Source organism: Orycteropus afer, unplaced genomic scaffold, assembly GCF_000298275.1.
Source record: "Orycteropus afer afer isolate SDZICR_OR568_19922 unplaced genomic scaffold, OryAfe1.0 scaffold00281, whole genome shotgun sequence".
In the NCBI taxonomy this organism is placed as follows: Eukaryota; Metazoa; Chordata; class Mammalia; order Tubulidentata; family Orycteropodidae; genus Orycteropus; species Orycteropus afer.
In genome coordinates, this window is record NW_006921868.1 from 2,834,727 (window position 1) to 2,850,504 (window position 15,778).

The 15,778-nt window shown below is 46.8% G+C and overlaps 1 protein-coding gene across 1 annotated transcript in view; it reads left to right on the forward strand.

Moving 5' to 3' along the window:
* XYLT1 (xylosyltransferase 1) overlaps positions 1-15,778 on the forward strand; it is a 199,832-nt gene that overhangs the window by 146,212 nt on the left and 37,842 nt on the right. The window contains exons 5-6 of the mRNA XM_007950589.1: positions 6,891-7,107; positions 11,540-11,716. Coding sequence (XP_007948780.1) covers positions 6,891-7,107; positions 11,540-11,716 — 394 coding nt within the window. The remainder of the gene's footprint in view (positions 1-6,890; positions 7,108-11,539; positions 11,717-15,778) is intronic.

Sequence of the window (15,778 nt, forward strand, 5' to 3'; positions counted from 1 at the left end):
ATGAAAGGAGGGCAAGTGATGCAAGAGATGGGGAGGGATGCCATCACTATGTAAGAAGGATTTGATGGTTAGATAGTATATTGCTAAGTGGGCAGTGCTCACTAAACACTTTGTAAGCCCTTTGATAAGCACCATCCACCACACTCAGCAGCCGATTTGGCACATTGTCAAGATAGGTGTCACGGGGCTCATCTTACAGTGGCATTCAGAGAGGTTAAGCCAACCCACATCTCTCAACCAGTGAAAGCAGAGGCAGCTCTAGAACCCAGATCCACCTCTGGATCATAGGTCACCTCTGGGCTCACTACCCAGAAGGTAACTTATGACTTTCTCCTCCCTGCAGTTTATTTCCATGTTGACTGGGTTAACACTGCTAATGACACCTATCAACTCAAGAGCGACTTGTTAACCAAGTCAACATGGAAAGAAACTGCAGGGAGGAGACCATCATAGGTCACCATCATTCACCTTCAGGTGAGAAAGCCATGCACCATTTACTGGTCAGCCAGGTTATGAAATGATACACCCATTCATTTACTGATTCACCTTGGTTTCCAACCTTTAGCTACTCAAGGTACGGTGAGTGCACCAAAACCAAACCAAACTTGTTGCCATAAAGTCGATTCCAACTCACAGTGACTATATAGGACAGAGTAGAACTGTCCCATAGGGTTTCCAAAGCTGAAATCTTTATGGAGGCAGACCACCACATCTTTCTCCCACAGAGTAGTTGGTGGATTCAAGCCACCAACCTTTTGGTTGGTGCACAAGGCTGGACAAACCAAGTCTTTGCCCACACAGTGAGTCCTTTTCCCTGGCAAATACCCCAAACAAGCCCAGAGCCCTGGCTCTTTGCCACATCCTCCCAGTCCCGACCTAAGTTCTGATAACCCCTCTCACCTACAGAACTTTTTGAAGACCTGGGGATTGTTGTTGTTGTTGTTATTTGCTGTCGAGTCGGCCCCGACTCATAGCGACCCCTCCTTGGGTTTCCGAGGCAGTATCACTACAGAAGTAGGATTGCCCAACCTTCCTTCCGAGATTTACTCATAATTAACCAAAGAATGCATTTGCAGCTCATCAGGTTTTGAATGCAGTAAATACAGCAGCCAATCTCCCAAGTCCATGAATATTTCATGTCAGAGATTACTGCATAAATATTGTATTTGGATATTATGGGCTGGGACACCACATTAAAATTGCAAGATGATGCTATTATCTCATATAATGGAACATAAAATTAAAAAGCTGGTCCATGGAAAGAAAAATTTTGTTAAGTTCTCTCACCTGTGCTGCAATTCTCTCTCTGATTAGTCTAGTTGTTGTTGTTGTTGTTATTTGCCATTGAGTTGGCCCCGACTCATAGCGACCCCTCCTTGGGTTTCCAAGGCAGTATCACTACAGAAGTAGGATTGCCCAACCTTCCTTCCGAGGAGTGGCTGGTGGGTTTGAACCGCCAGCCTTCTGGTTAGCAGTCAACTGCCTTAGGCACTATGCTACCAGAGCTCCCGATTAGTGCTTAACATTAGTCTAGTTAGCATATATGTTTTCAGACACATTATTTAAAATTTCAAGTTTGAAGCATGCTTAAGTGCACCAACTGGATATTATTGTATAATTGGCACTAGCCAGAATCAAGTTAGGATTTTATTTTCCTAAACTCAGGGGCTTCCTTTAATGGGCAGTTAGGGTCAGTTTCGTTTCAGCAGGGTAGAAGTTTTGGGTGTGATGAAAACCTTTCCCTGTGTCACTCCCAGAGAGAACATGGCTTTGCTAATAAGATTCATCTGGGTTTTACATATGAACAGTTATGTCAGAGAAAGAATAAGCCCAGGGATATGGAACACCTGGGCCTTCTGATTGGCTTCTGCCCTTGAGTCCTGGGTCTGGGCATCCATACACTCATATGTAATACCCACCCCAAACCCTCTTGGATACTACAGAGTAATTTAGAGGATGCGACAGCTGAAAAGTTCCTTACAGGGAACGTAGGAAGAAAGGCCCCGTGACCTTCTTCTGAAAATTAGCCAGTGGAAACTCTGTGGATCACAATGGTCGGATCCACAAGTGTTCGTGGGGATGGCACAGGGCCGGGCAGTGTCTCATACTGTTGTCCCATGAAATCACCTGAGTTGGGGGCCATCTTGATAACAGCTAACAACAACCCAAAGATACAATTGGTGGCCTGTGAGCTGAAATGAGAAGAGGTCACTTTGATTTAGCTAGAGGTATTACAGAATTTGAGTGCCTTTCCCAAGGTGAAGGAGCTCTGGTGGCACTGTGGTTAAGACACTGGACTGCTAAACAAAAGGTCACTGGTTCAAACCACCAGCCGCTCCATGAGAGAAAGATGAAGCAATCTGCTTCTATAAAGATTTACAGGCTTAGAAACCCTGTGAAGATGCTATGAGTCAGAATCAACTCAATGGCAGTAGGTTTGAGTTTTGAGGTTCTGAACATGCATTCTCCTTGTCTCTGCTGACTCCATAAACCCACTTCACTCACAGCCAATATCTGCTTGAGCCCTAGAAGCCTTTAGTTTTACAACACAGACCTACTGCAACTCTGTCATTTTACCAAGAAGGAAGCTGAGACTCAGGGAGGACTCTCGACTTATGGAAGTCACACAGCTGATTTGTGTGAGAGGTCACTGCGTTGCAGGTGGGAAGCACATTGAGCAGAATTAAGTCCGTTCACTACCAGCATCATCATCACCATTTTTTATCACACCATCATCAACTTTGGGTAGGGTTCATTTTACTGTGTCATCTCCTTCAATGAGTGGCCAACATGGAAGGTCAGGTCTTCTGCTCATGCAGAAGAAAGTACTAAAGACATGAGTTTGTTAGTGAGCTTTTACTCAGTACCTTCTAGGAGATGCCCATGGATTCTAAACTGTGGGAGAAGTTCTTTCTAAAATTCAGCATGACCAGCAGGGTGGGACCATTGCTAGCATCTGTTCCCTGAAGTCTAGCCATTACAAAAGACCTTTTCTGAGAAGCTGCTTACACTGCCAAAGGGACTCCAAGGGGAGGCAGAAAGGAGGAAGGAAGGGTCTGTTCTAGTGAGAATGGGGTCTGCCTGGGCGGAGACTAGTAACGCTAACCTGGAGACAGAAGGCGAGATCTGCTGTGGATGTACAAAGGACTCTAAATGCACAGCAGGGGTGAGGGTGGGGGTGGGGGTGGGGGTGAAGGTGCTATTTATGGGCCACAGTCGTGGCCTCCTGCCCATGCCTGGCACCTAAGCAAAATCCCACCCATCGTTTTAGTGGTGAAGTTGAAATTATTCAGGCATGTATGAGGACTGTTTGGATTGCAAGTGATAGGATCCCATCTCAAAATGTCATAAGCATGTAACTGACAAGTCTGGGAATGGGTCAGGGATAGCCAGTCCAGAGTCTCAAAGTCATCAAGACAGTCTGGCACCATCACGTTCTCTTCTTTCTGTGTTACCACCTTTGTTAGACAATTCTACAGTCATGGTGATGAGATGGTGAACAGTGTCTCCAAGCTTATATTCTCCCAGCCGAAAATCCCACAGGAAAGACTTCCTCCTCAGTAGTTATGTAAAAACCCAGGCCCAGTCTCAATCTCAGCTTGAGTTGCTTGCCCATCCCTGAACCAGTCGTGGCAGGCAGGCAGATGGAGTGCTCTGATGGACTTGACCTGGGTTTTGTTCTCACCCTTGGTGCTAAGGGTGAGGTGCAAAACCTCATGATCTGAGGGTTGGGGAAGAGTGTCTGTCCCAAGTCAACTTCCAAGAAAAATCAGGAATGGGTGCTGGGCAGGCAAAACAGCATGTTTCCACTACAAACTGTGTCAGCAGCCTTCTGCTTAAGTCATGATGGTTTGTTCCCCAGGCTCCACACCTTTGGTTAGGCTGTTCCCTGTGTCTAGAATGTCCATGTCCTCTTCTTCATTCAATGAATCTACTGCCTAACTCAGGTCCTGTCTCTTCCATCTTCTTCCTCACCCTGCCCACCAAACCCATGGTGTCCCTGACTTTTTTGACCTTGCTCTTTTACTTATCTTTCTGAAAGTTATTGAAATTCCTTTAAACCATGATTATTTGTGCCTGTGTACTATCTCAGGGACCAACCCCTAGAGAAAGACATCATGCTTGATAAACTAGAGAGGGTCAGGAAGAAGGGGGAAGATCTTCAACAAGATGGATTGGCACAGTGGCTACGGTGATTGGCATTGTGAGGATGGTGCAGGACAGGGCAGTGTTTCATTCTGTAGTACATAGGGTTGCTGAGTCAGAATCGATTCATTGACACCTAACAACAATATATGCTATCTCCTCAGCTAGACTGAGAATTCCTGTAAGGTATGTTCCTGTTTTCCCTACTGCTTCCTGTCCTTCACTGAACCTGACACAAAGCTGAGAATGTGGGGATACTGGGCACATATTTGCTTTTTGATGCATTGAGTTCATCCGTTCATTCCCTGGAGATTTACTAAGTATGTAGTGGGTATCAAACACACCGTGATGAGCAAAAAGCAAGTGCAACCCTTGCTCTCATGGAGCTTATAGTCCAACCGTCTTAACCAAAGAATCCCACAGTTATGTAATACCAAGATGTGAGTTTGTGCATCTATAAAACTGGATTCATAAAGCTACTGTCCCAAGTTTTCATAAGAGTTAAATAGATAACTGTGTAAAGCCCTTGGAATGGTAACACTCTGTACGTTTTAGTCATCTTGTTGATGAGGATCAAGATGGTGATGATGATGATGGTGAAGATGGTGATGGTCATGATGATGAAGAGGGTGATGGTTATGTTAGGACTAAGGGAGTAACTTCTGAACTTCATCTAATGGATAAATTGGAGTTAATTAGGGGAGTATGAGGTGAGGGGTGGGGGACAAGCATTCCAGGCATGGACACAAGCCTTAACCAGAAGGCTGTTTGTAATATTAAGAACCTGGAATAAGGAAGTTGTGGTGACAATGGGGAGAAACATTCATAAAGGTAATTTCTTGATAAGGGCTTGTAAAACTCAGATTCCTGAATGTTTATAAAGATAAGCAGGCTGGAGGAGCAGAAAGCTGCTTAATCAGGATATCTCTAGACTAAGCTCCCAACTGGAGCTTTCATAGTGTAGTGGGTAAGGCATTTGGCTGCTAATCAGAAAGTCAGTGGTTCAAATCCACCAGCTGCTCCTAAGGAAAAAGATGAGGCAATCTACTTCCCTAAAGATTTACAGCCTTGGAAACCCGATGGGGATCGCTATGAGTCAGAATTGACTCAATGGCAGTGGATTTGGTTTGGTTTTTGGTTTTAAGCTCCCAATTAGCCAGCCAGCTCCTTAGAAACAAGGATCATCCTGACTTCTCTTTGATGCCCGCCACCAGGGGCCAGTGCAGTGCTTGACATATACTGTCGAGTCAGATCTGACTCTTAGTGACTGCTCCTTGGGTTTCCAAGGCAGTTTCACTACAGAAGTAGATTGCCCAGTCTCCCTTCTGAGGAGTGACTGTTGGGTTTGAACCACCAGCCTTCTGGTTAGCAGTCAAATGCCTTAGGCACTATGCCACCTGACGTATAGTAGATGCCAAATGAATGTTAAGTGTGATTCTGAATTGAGAGTTTGAGCCAGAAGGCTCAGTCCTAGCTCTGTCCACTTCCTACCACACCCACTTTGCCACCTCTGTGACCTTAAAACTTTGGTTTCCACATCTACAGAACAGAAATGCCAGTCCTACCCTCCCTGCCTTGTGAAATCCCAGTGGCGTGATTTTATACTCTATATTGGGAGCGATTAACTGGAGGCTCATGGGTAGAGATGAGGGGGTCTGTGACCTTGAATGGCCAAAAAATGCTATCTTGATTTGCTCTAACTTCTAGCTGAAATGTAGCTAAATGCAGGCAACACACCACAGTAGTATTAGCAGCAACTGTGACTTTGTTCACATGAAATCAGATATTTTTATATCACATTATAGTTGATGCCAAAAGCCATTGCTGTCAAGTCAGTTCTGACTCATAGAGACCCTGTAGGACTGCCCCACAGGGTTTCCAAGGCTACAAATCTTTACAGAAGCAGACTGCCACATCTTTCTCCTACGGAGCAGCTGATGGGTTTGAACAACTGACCTTTTGGTTAGCTAAGCACTTAACCACTGTACCATCAGGACTCCTTATACAGTACAGACACCTCTAAATAGTATTTCTCCTGACCACTTCTTCAACATCATAGTGAGGATTAGACCCACCACTAGATTTTGTTACTTAATGTGTTTATAAGAAGCACGTGTTTTGCTAGACTACAAATCTGGGGGCTTTAAAAAATATTTTGCAATCCTGTGTTTTTATTGGGTGCATCTGCACTGGCTAAGGCACTCAGCTGCTAAACAAAAGGTCAGTGGTTCAAACCCACCAGACACTCTGCAGGAGAAAGATGGGGCAGTCTGCTTCCATAAAGATTGACAGCCTTGGAAAACCTTGCGGCATTTCTGCTCTGTCCCATAGGGTCACTGTGAGTTGGAATAGACTTGATGAGAGTGTATTTGGATTTTTTTATCTGAGATGGGTATTCACCAAACCACCAGAGCATCCATGGCACCAAATGGTTATTTTCAAAGTTCTATAAAGAAGAAGTGGTTGCAGCCAATGAAAATCACCATCTAACTGTGTGGTCTTGGTCGAGTTCCCTAACCTCTCTGTGCTTCAGCTTCCCCATATTTAAAATGGGGGTAATAAGGGTACCTGCTTCATAGGGACATTGTGTTGATCAAGTGATAAACTGCACAGAGACCCCTTGGCTTGGTGCCTGGCACATGGCAAGTGCTCAGTCAATGGTATTAGTGCTCTGATAGTGGTGTTTTGTTTCGCCCCTCTCTCTCAAACCACCTTTGGGCTCAGGGCTACTTTATCTTTCCCAGATTTATACGGAAACAAGGCCTGGACCGCCTCTTTCTGGAGTGTGACGCCCACATGTGGCGCCTGGGCGACCGGCGTATCCCAGAGGGCATAGCTGTAGATGGCGGCTCTGATTGGTTCCTGCTGAACCGGAAGTTTGTGGAATATGTGACATTCTCCACAGACGACCTGGTGACCAAAATGAAGCAGTTCTACTCCTATACCCTGCTTCCTGCTGAGGTGAGTGTCCCAAGAAAGCAGAGCAGACGGCTAAGGCTGGGCAAAGTGCTGCTGTGCACACACGCACAGCCCCTGGCATCCCCTGCGCAGAGGGCAGCTCCACTGGCCATCAGGGGCCTCGGTGCTGGTTCAGGGCCCCCTCTGGCCTGCACAGAGGTGGTATGGGGTAGACCCACAGTGTTGCCACTGAATCCACACAGGACCTGTGTGCTGGGTGGAAAAAGGTGGCCCTTCCTCAAGACCCTTAACTTCTCTTCTGTTAGAATAAGACATTTTACTGCCATCTGCCTGGAAACTCGCATAAGGAACAACACACTAATATCCATGATGATGATAGTGCCCCCTAGACTGTGCAGTGTATAACCTACAAAACTATATAGGCCAGCCCTGTCAGGACACACCCACATCCCCCAGCAGATCCACCTTCTCGCAGTCATGTGATAACCTCCTTTCAATACCAGGAACCCCTTTCATTGTTTTCAATACGGTTCTTTCACTCCTTGGCAGGAGACCAAATCAGGAAAACCAAACTCACTGCCATCGAGTCAATTCTGACTCAGAGCAACCCCCTTTGGGTTTCTGAGGCAGCAAATCTTTACCAAAGTAGATTGCCCAGTCTTCCTAATGTAGAGTGGCTGGTGGGTTTGAACCACCAGCCTTCTGGTTAGCAGTCAAATGCCTTAGGCATTACACCTCCAGAGCTCCTTTTGACAGGGGACAGTGTCAGCTTTATCAGTCACACCCCAGATATCCCAGTGACCTCAGGGACAGCGAGCCAGGACTCCTGTTGGACTGACGCTAGCCCCATGTAGCCAGGTGCATGGGGACTCAGCCTTTCCCCTTTGGCTTCTGGAAGCATTTGAAAAGGTCAAGGGTTGCCCATCACCACTTTCCAGATGTCAAGGTAGGAAGCCCTGTTGTATAAGGTTACAAACTTTCCTAAAACATCCACCCTGATTGTGAAATGGGGAGGGGTCTGATTCTGTAATTTTGACATGGACATGCCAGCTACCTTATCAGACCTGGACTTGTTGTTATGTGCCATCGAGTCAGAACCAACTTGTAGTGACCCCTCCTTGGGCTTCTGAAGTGGTATCACTACGGAAGTAGATTGCCCAACCTTCCTACTGAGGAGTGGCTGGTAGGTATAAGGCAATCAAGTGCCTTAGGCACTATGCTACCAGAGCTCCTTGGACCTGGACTTAGAGGTTCTCTATTCATTTCCTAAGGAGCGCTGGTATATTTTGCCACCTACAAATGCCTAAGGCATTTGACTGCTAATCAGAAGGCTGGTGGTTCAAACCCACCAGCCACTCCTCAGAAGGAAGGTTGGGCAATCTACTTCTGTAGTGATACTGCCTCAGAAACCCAAGGAGGGGTCGCTATGAGTCAAATCATTCATTTTCCAACAGCCAGTTCCATTTCACCCCAGTTTCCAATTCCAGAGCACTCCAGACCTGGTTCTATTTCTACCGAGCCTATGACACAGCCCATAAATGGTCCACTGTTTGGTAGCACAGTGGCTAAGGCATCTGACTGCTAACCAGAAGGTTGGTGGTTCAAACCCACCAGCCACCCCACAGAAGCAAGACTAGGCAATCTACTTCCATAATGATTTACTGCCTTGGAAACCCAGTGGGGGTTGGTATGAGTTAGAATCTACTTGATGGCTGTGGGTTTGTTTTTATTTTTTCTGGCGCCTTCCCTGGCCTTGCCCCCAACATTGGCCTCCCTCAGCCTGTGTGTTTCCACAGACCACAGATGACACTGCATCTCACCCAGTGAACCCCACATCCTTGACAGTGTTGGGGATACCACCCAGCTCTGGTGGGCCTGGCTTCCCTTGTCACCACCACAGGCTAGTGGGCCTGTCCTCCCTATACCAGGTTTCCTATTCTGCACACATGTTAAGTAATCAGCTTTTAATCTTCAGTGCAAATCACCCTTTGTCTCAATTCTGATCACCACCTCATCCATTGTCTTGCAGGGAATTTCTGTGCCATTATGAAAGGACACAGGACAATCAGTAATTGGATATTTTTCCCTATACTTGATGGAGACTACAAGCTTATAGACAATTCAAGCTTGAAACCTTGATTCCTCAGCGTCACAGAAAGGTGGGGGGATTTAGGAGAGGTCGTTTGGAAGTACGGTCTTTTAGATGCCGTCACCTCTGATGGCCGGTGCCGGACAATGCTCCATGTCACTCTCTGCCCAACACATACAAGCATACTGTATTTTTACACATATACTGTATGTGCTGTATTTTTTTCCAAACCACACCCTCTCTCTCCCAATACCATAGTACATTTTTTTTTTTTTTTTTGCTTATTGCTATAAAAAAAAAATTACATAGTATGCTTAGTACAGTACCTGGAAGGGGAGCGGGTAGGAGAGCTCAGTTGGAAAAGTACAAAGCACCCACCACCCTATCTCCTGGGTTTGATAATTCACTGCAGTGGCCACACAGAACTCACAGATTATGGGGTTTATTAGGGAAGCACCAGGCTACAATTCAAATTCAAGAAAACGCTCAGTCTCTCTCCCAGCCCACAGTCTCTCTCCTAACAGTCTCTCACAGTCTTCTCTCCCAACAGTGAATGTCCCACGGTGTCTCACTCAGCAGTGAGTGTCTCTTTCAGCAGCACATCTTCCTCAACCAGCAGTCAGAGAGAGAGAGACTTCTTCTGCCTCTAGAAGGCCTCCTTTTGAGCCTGGCAGAGTGGCCAAACCAGCCAATCATAACATCAGAATTCTAAGCACCTGAGAGAGAGCAGGAACCTCCCAGAACATTGCTTTTTGTTGCACCCAACAGAAATATCCCAGGTGGATAACTTCTACAATCAGGAGCTCCTCAGTTGCTCACAGCAAATTCCACCACAGAGTTTATAAAAACTTACGGCTAGAAAAGCCATGCTAAGTAATTTACTGCACCGCAAGTATATATATAATGTGTTATTTGTATAAAAATACAGTATATGCTCAATATCCCTGACAGGTCCCACCTCTTCCATTCCAGCATCTCTGTCTTGCCCTCCTGTCCCCCTCAGGAGACCAGATTAGAAGAAATCTGAAGGCTGTGCCTATAAATTTATAACAGGCAGACATATATCCCATAATACCACTCCAAGGGGCAAGGAGCAGGGGAAGAATGCATTTTCTTGTTGTCTGGAATGGTTATAATGTTGTGAGTTGCTGTTGAGTCAGTTCTGACTCATGGTGACCTTATGAATGATAACGCAATGGTGCCTGGCCCTGTGCCTTCTTCACAATTGCTGATGTATTTGAGTCCATTGTTGGGGCCATTGTGTTGGTCTGTTTCCATGAAGTCCCTTCCCTTCACTAGCCTTCCACTCTGCCAAACATGGTGTCCTCCAGCAATCAGTATCTCCTTATCACACATCCAAGGTCAGTAAGCTGAAGTCTTAGACAGTATTCTGTGGTGATCCATAGTATTTTCATTGGTTCATTCCCAGAAGTAGATTGCCAGGCATTTCTTGCTAGTCTGGAAGCTCTGCTGAAACCTATACACCATGGGTGACCCTGCTGGTATTTGGAATGCTGGTGGCATAGCTTCCAGCATCATAGCAACCATCAAGCCACTGTAGTATGACAAACTGACAGATGGATAGTGAACATTGTTATAAAACAGTAACCAATTATAAGCATCTCTCTCTCTCTCTCTCTCTCTCTCACTCTCACTCTCACTCTCTCTTTCAGTCTCCCAGCAGCTCCAACCTTTGCCTTTCTTTTCATTCCCAACATCACTTCATTCTCAGATTCCTAGGAGAGGCTGGCCAAGAGTTCTAGGGTTGGAAAAACAACGGTGCCTGGTCAGTATCGTGGATAGCAACACAACTCACATCTGCCGGTTGTGGTCACATTCCATGAGTGGCTAAGGCAAGAGGCCGCCTGGGATGCCTTCCAGCCCCAGGCCTGATGCATCCATAAGTCTGGCCTCCTTTGCCCCAGGGCATCTCTTGGTCATCAGGACAGCTCATCCTGAAATCTCTTTGGTTTTAGATCTGGCTCTTTGCAAAACAAGAGTTCTTTTGGCCCAAGATTTTCTGGAAGATTGTTCCCATACTTTCCTCTGGTCCCGGTGTGTTGACATACCCTGAGGGGATCTTCCTCTCTACTGAGCAGACAGAAGATGTCTTGAGTGAACAGGGATGTCTTGAAACCAGATCTAGATTGTTGGCGTAAAGATAACTGAGAGAAACACACAAAGCCGTGCAGCCACTCCAGATGAAACATTTGGCTGTACCCTGAGTTGGACCCAACTGGTGGTTAACCCCATCTGCACAGCGAGAAAACAAATGAGTGTCCAACAAAGTCCTTTCACAGTTGGTGGTCCTAGAGAAGGACCCCACCCAAGCCCACCAGGGGAGGTAGGGCAAGGTCTCAGGCTGGTCCTCTTTCTGCCCCACAGTCTTTCTTCCACACGGTCCTGGAGAACAGCCCCCACTGCAACACCATGGTGGACAACAACCTGCGCATCACAAACTGGAACCGCAAGCTGGGCTGCAAGTGTCAGTACAAGCACATCGTGGACTGGTGCGGCTGCTCCCCCAACGACTTCAAGCCGCAGGACTTCCATCGCTTCCAGGTGAGCCCCAAGGCCAGACCTGCGGGTCACCTTATCCGGCAGTTCCCAACCCCAGCTTTTGATAATAATTATACCGCCATCAACAATAAACGAAACCCACTGCTGTCGAGTTGATTCTAACTCATGGCAACCTGGCAACCCCACGTGCTACAGAGCAGAACTGTGCTCCGTAGGGTTTTCTTGGCTGTCATCTTTACAAAAGCAATTCTCCAGGCCTTTGTTCCATGAAGCCACTGGGTGGATTCAAACCGCCGACCTTTAGGTTAACAGCAGATCACACACCACTTGTGCTGTCTTATTAGGCAAACCAAGGCTATCCTTTTTGTTGTTGTTGTTGTTGTTATGTGCCGTTGGGTCAGACCTGACTCATAGCAACCCCTCCTTGGGTTTCCGAGGCAGTATCACTACAGAAGTAGATTGCCCCATCTTCCTTCCAAGGAGTGGCTGGTGGATTTGAACCGCCAGCCTTTTGGTTAGCAGTCAAGTGCCTTAGGCACTACGCTACCAGAGCTCCCCAAGGCTATCCTAACCGCTGTGTACTGACTCATCGGCTCCCACAACAACTTACAAAGTAGGTGTTACTATTGTTAATATTATTTCATTTTACGGATGGAGAAACCAAGGCACAGAAAGAAAGATCAAACAACTTGACCAAGGTCACACAGCAACTAATTGCAGAACCTTATTTTCCACCTGAGGTGTCTGTTTCCAAAGAGTGCATTCAGTTAGCACCTTCTGAGATACCTGTTGAAGACATATTTCTGGGTACAAACTTGAGTAGCTCTAGGGCAGAGTTCCTCAACCTCAACACTATTGGCAGTTGCAGCAGGAGAGTTCTTCATTAAGGAGTCCTGGTGACACAGTGGTTAAGCACTCGGCTGCTAACCAAAAGGTTGACAGCTCAAAACTACCAGCCATTCCATAGGAGAAGGATGTGGCAATCCGCTTCTGTAAAGGTTACAGCCTTGGAAACACTACGAAGCAGTTCTACTCTGTCCTCCAGGGTCACTATGAGTCAGAATGGACTCAACAGCAGAGGGCTCGGTTGGGGTTAATTCTTCATTGTTGTGGCTGCCCTGTGCCTTGTAGGATGTTTAGCAGCATCCTTGGCCTCTGCTGCTGGTTGCCATAGCACCCCCATTCTCAGTTGTGAATCCAAAAATGTCTCCAGCCATCAGCTAATGTCCCCAAGATGCAAACTGCCCCCTGGCTGACAACCCTTAGTTCTGAGGAGGTCCAGGCTTTTGATATATTACATTTGAGGGAATTCTGATGAGCAGCTGCTTTGCAACCACGGCTGTCAGTGAAGTTTAAGGATAACAGAGGTGGAATGTTCTTACTGGCACCACCGTCTCTGCCAAGTCTAGCCCTTTACAGTCCTGGGAAGAGCAGAGGCAGGAAGTGGAAAAATGCTTGTCTCTTTCCATGGTTCCTGAGGGACTCTGGTCCCCAGGTGCTACCCCAGACAGCAAACTCTCCCAACCCTGTGTGAGCACTCTTCCTCTCCAGCCAGTGCCCAGGTCCCACCTCTGAGAGCACAAACAGAACACCAAAAAACAGTTAAGTCACTTTAGGTCCACAAGGCCAGCCCATGGAGATGGTGTGCTGTTTCCAAACTACTATACAGAGAGAGGGTGGGAAAAACAGTGCCAGGCTGATAACCTGGTCCCAGGGCACCCCACTGCTCACTCTGGCACATCCGTTAGCTTGGCTACTCAAAGCGTGGTCCACGGAGCAGCAGCAGCAGCACAACCTGGAAGATCATTGGAAATGCAGACTGCCTGCTCCAGGCCAGCTGAGTCAGACTCTGCATATTAACAAGATCCTGGGTGACTTGGATGCTGTTTACATTGGAGAAACCCTGGGATGGGACGTATGCTCTGGACCAGGCTAGGTGCCAGGCCCTCCCTCTGTGGGCGTTATCTTCACTGGAGGAGATATCATCTCTACTGTATGGGTGGGGAGACTGACAGGTGAGCTTCTTTGCTTGTGGCCTTGCAGCTGGTGCAGTAGTAAGGTGGGGGTCCTACTTTTGTCTCTGGTTCTAGCTGTTGTTAGATGCCATCCAGTCACTTCCCACTCCTGGGGACTCTGTGTGCAGAGTAGAACTGCTGCATAGGTTTCCCACTCCTGGGGACCCCTGTGTGCAGAGTGGAGCTGCTGCATAGGGTTTTCAAGGCTATGACCTTTCAGGAGCAGATTGCCAGGCCTGTCTTCCAAGGTGTTTCTGGGTGGATTTGAACCACCAACCTTTCAGTTAGTAGCTGAACACTTAACCATTTGCTGCACACAGGGACTTCTTTGGTTGTCAAGCCTAGCCTTTTTCCACCAGACCTGCTGCCACCCTGCTTCTGAGCCTACATGGGGTACAGAACACACAACAGCCTGTCGCCATCCAGGGTCCCACCAGTGGTCTTTAGCCATCAGAAGTAGTGGCTGCAATAAATCTTTTTTCAGGCCTGTTTTTGGTAGCAGATTGAGACCTCCTCAAACCTGTGTTAATTGAGGAATGAACTTAGGGGACATTTTAACTCTTCCTTGTTTACTCATACTCCATTGAGTAGTAAAGGATTATAGGGGGAATGTTAGGAAAAAAAAGAATTCCCACTGTAGTCAAGGACCAGTCATTGTGAAGTAACTGGCACCCCAGAGCCTCCACATGGGGGTTCCTGGGAGTGCCCCACCCGGGCCTGCTTCGCGGTACCAGCATTTGTATTCCAGCCCAGCATTCTGGGCTTTGTGGGCTTTGATCCAGACTGGCCAACACAGGGCCCTGAGTCACGTGTTCACAGCTCCTCCTTTCACAGTGAACGAAGATCAAGACTATCCCCTAAGACCTCAAATGAAGCTGCTGCTGGTAAGGAACTTGAAGTTCTAGTTCAAAGAATTTCAAGGAAGAGAAAGATAAATATAGCAACATGCCCTTTCAGAGAGTCTAGCTGCGATCAGAGAATCGCCAGTGGAGACAAGAGGCTGCCTTGACACTGCATCTAGTTCTTTGCCTCCAGAAAATGAGGACTCACAGACCCCTAGGCCAGCAGGCACCTGGCAGCAGGTTTGAAGAGGGTGGTGACAATAGATATACAATACAGGCACACCTCGTTTTATTGCACTTAGCTTTATTGTGCTTCACACATAACTGTGTGTTTTACAAATTGAAAGTTTGTGGCAACTCTGTGTCAAGCATGTCTCTTGGCAAGGTTTTTCCCATAGTATATGCTCACATCATGTCTTTTGGTAATTCTCACAGTATCTCAAAATTTTTCCTACTGCTGTTGCACACTTAATAGATTACAGTATAATGTAAACATAACTCTTATATGCACTGTGAAACCAAAAAATTATGTGACTCGCTTTATTGCTGTACTCACATTATTACCATGAACCGAACCCACAGTATCTTCAAAATGGGAGCTCTGGTAAAGTAGTGCCTAAGGCACTTGACTGCTAACCAGAAGGCTGGCGGTTCAAACTCACCAGCCACTTCTCAGAAGGAAGGATGGGAATCTACTTCCGTAGTGATACTGCCTCAGAAACCTAAAGAGGGGTCGCTATGAGTCGGGTCCGACTCAACAGCACATAACAATAATAACAATATGCCTGTAATAGCAGCTAATGTGCCTGACATGATGCTGAGCACCCGGTGACTTGTCATGATGTGACATTATTTTGCCCATTTTAAAGATGAGAGTTCAAGTGACTTACTCAAAGACATGCATAGCTAGAAAGTAGCAGAGTGAGGTTTTGAACCCAGGAGGTCTGACTCTTCAGTGCTACTGTAAGGGAGCCAACCACCCCTGGGAGGGGATTCCAGGGCTCATGAAGCAGAAGGGTGATGGGACATTTAGAATAATACTGAGGTGTTTCCAGGTTACTCTGTTAGCAGCTTGATCCTGTGGTGATACGTGAAAAAGAACATGGGATTTAGAGTCATCAGATCTGGGTTTGAATCTTTGCCACTTAAGACTGTGGGAGGCGGGGCAAGATGGCGGACTAGGCAGAAGGATTGCACAGACCCTCTTCAACAAAGAAAAGGGAAACCAATTAACACAGACACAGAAG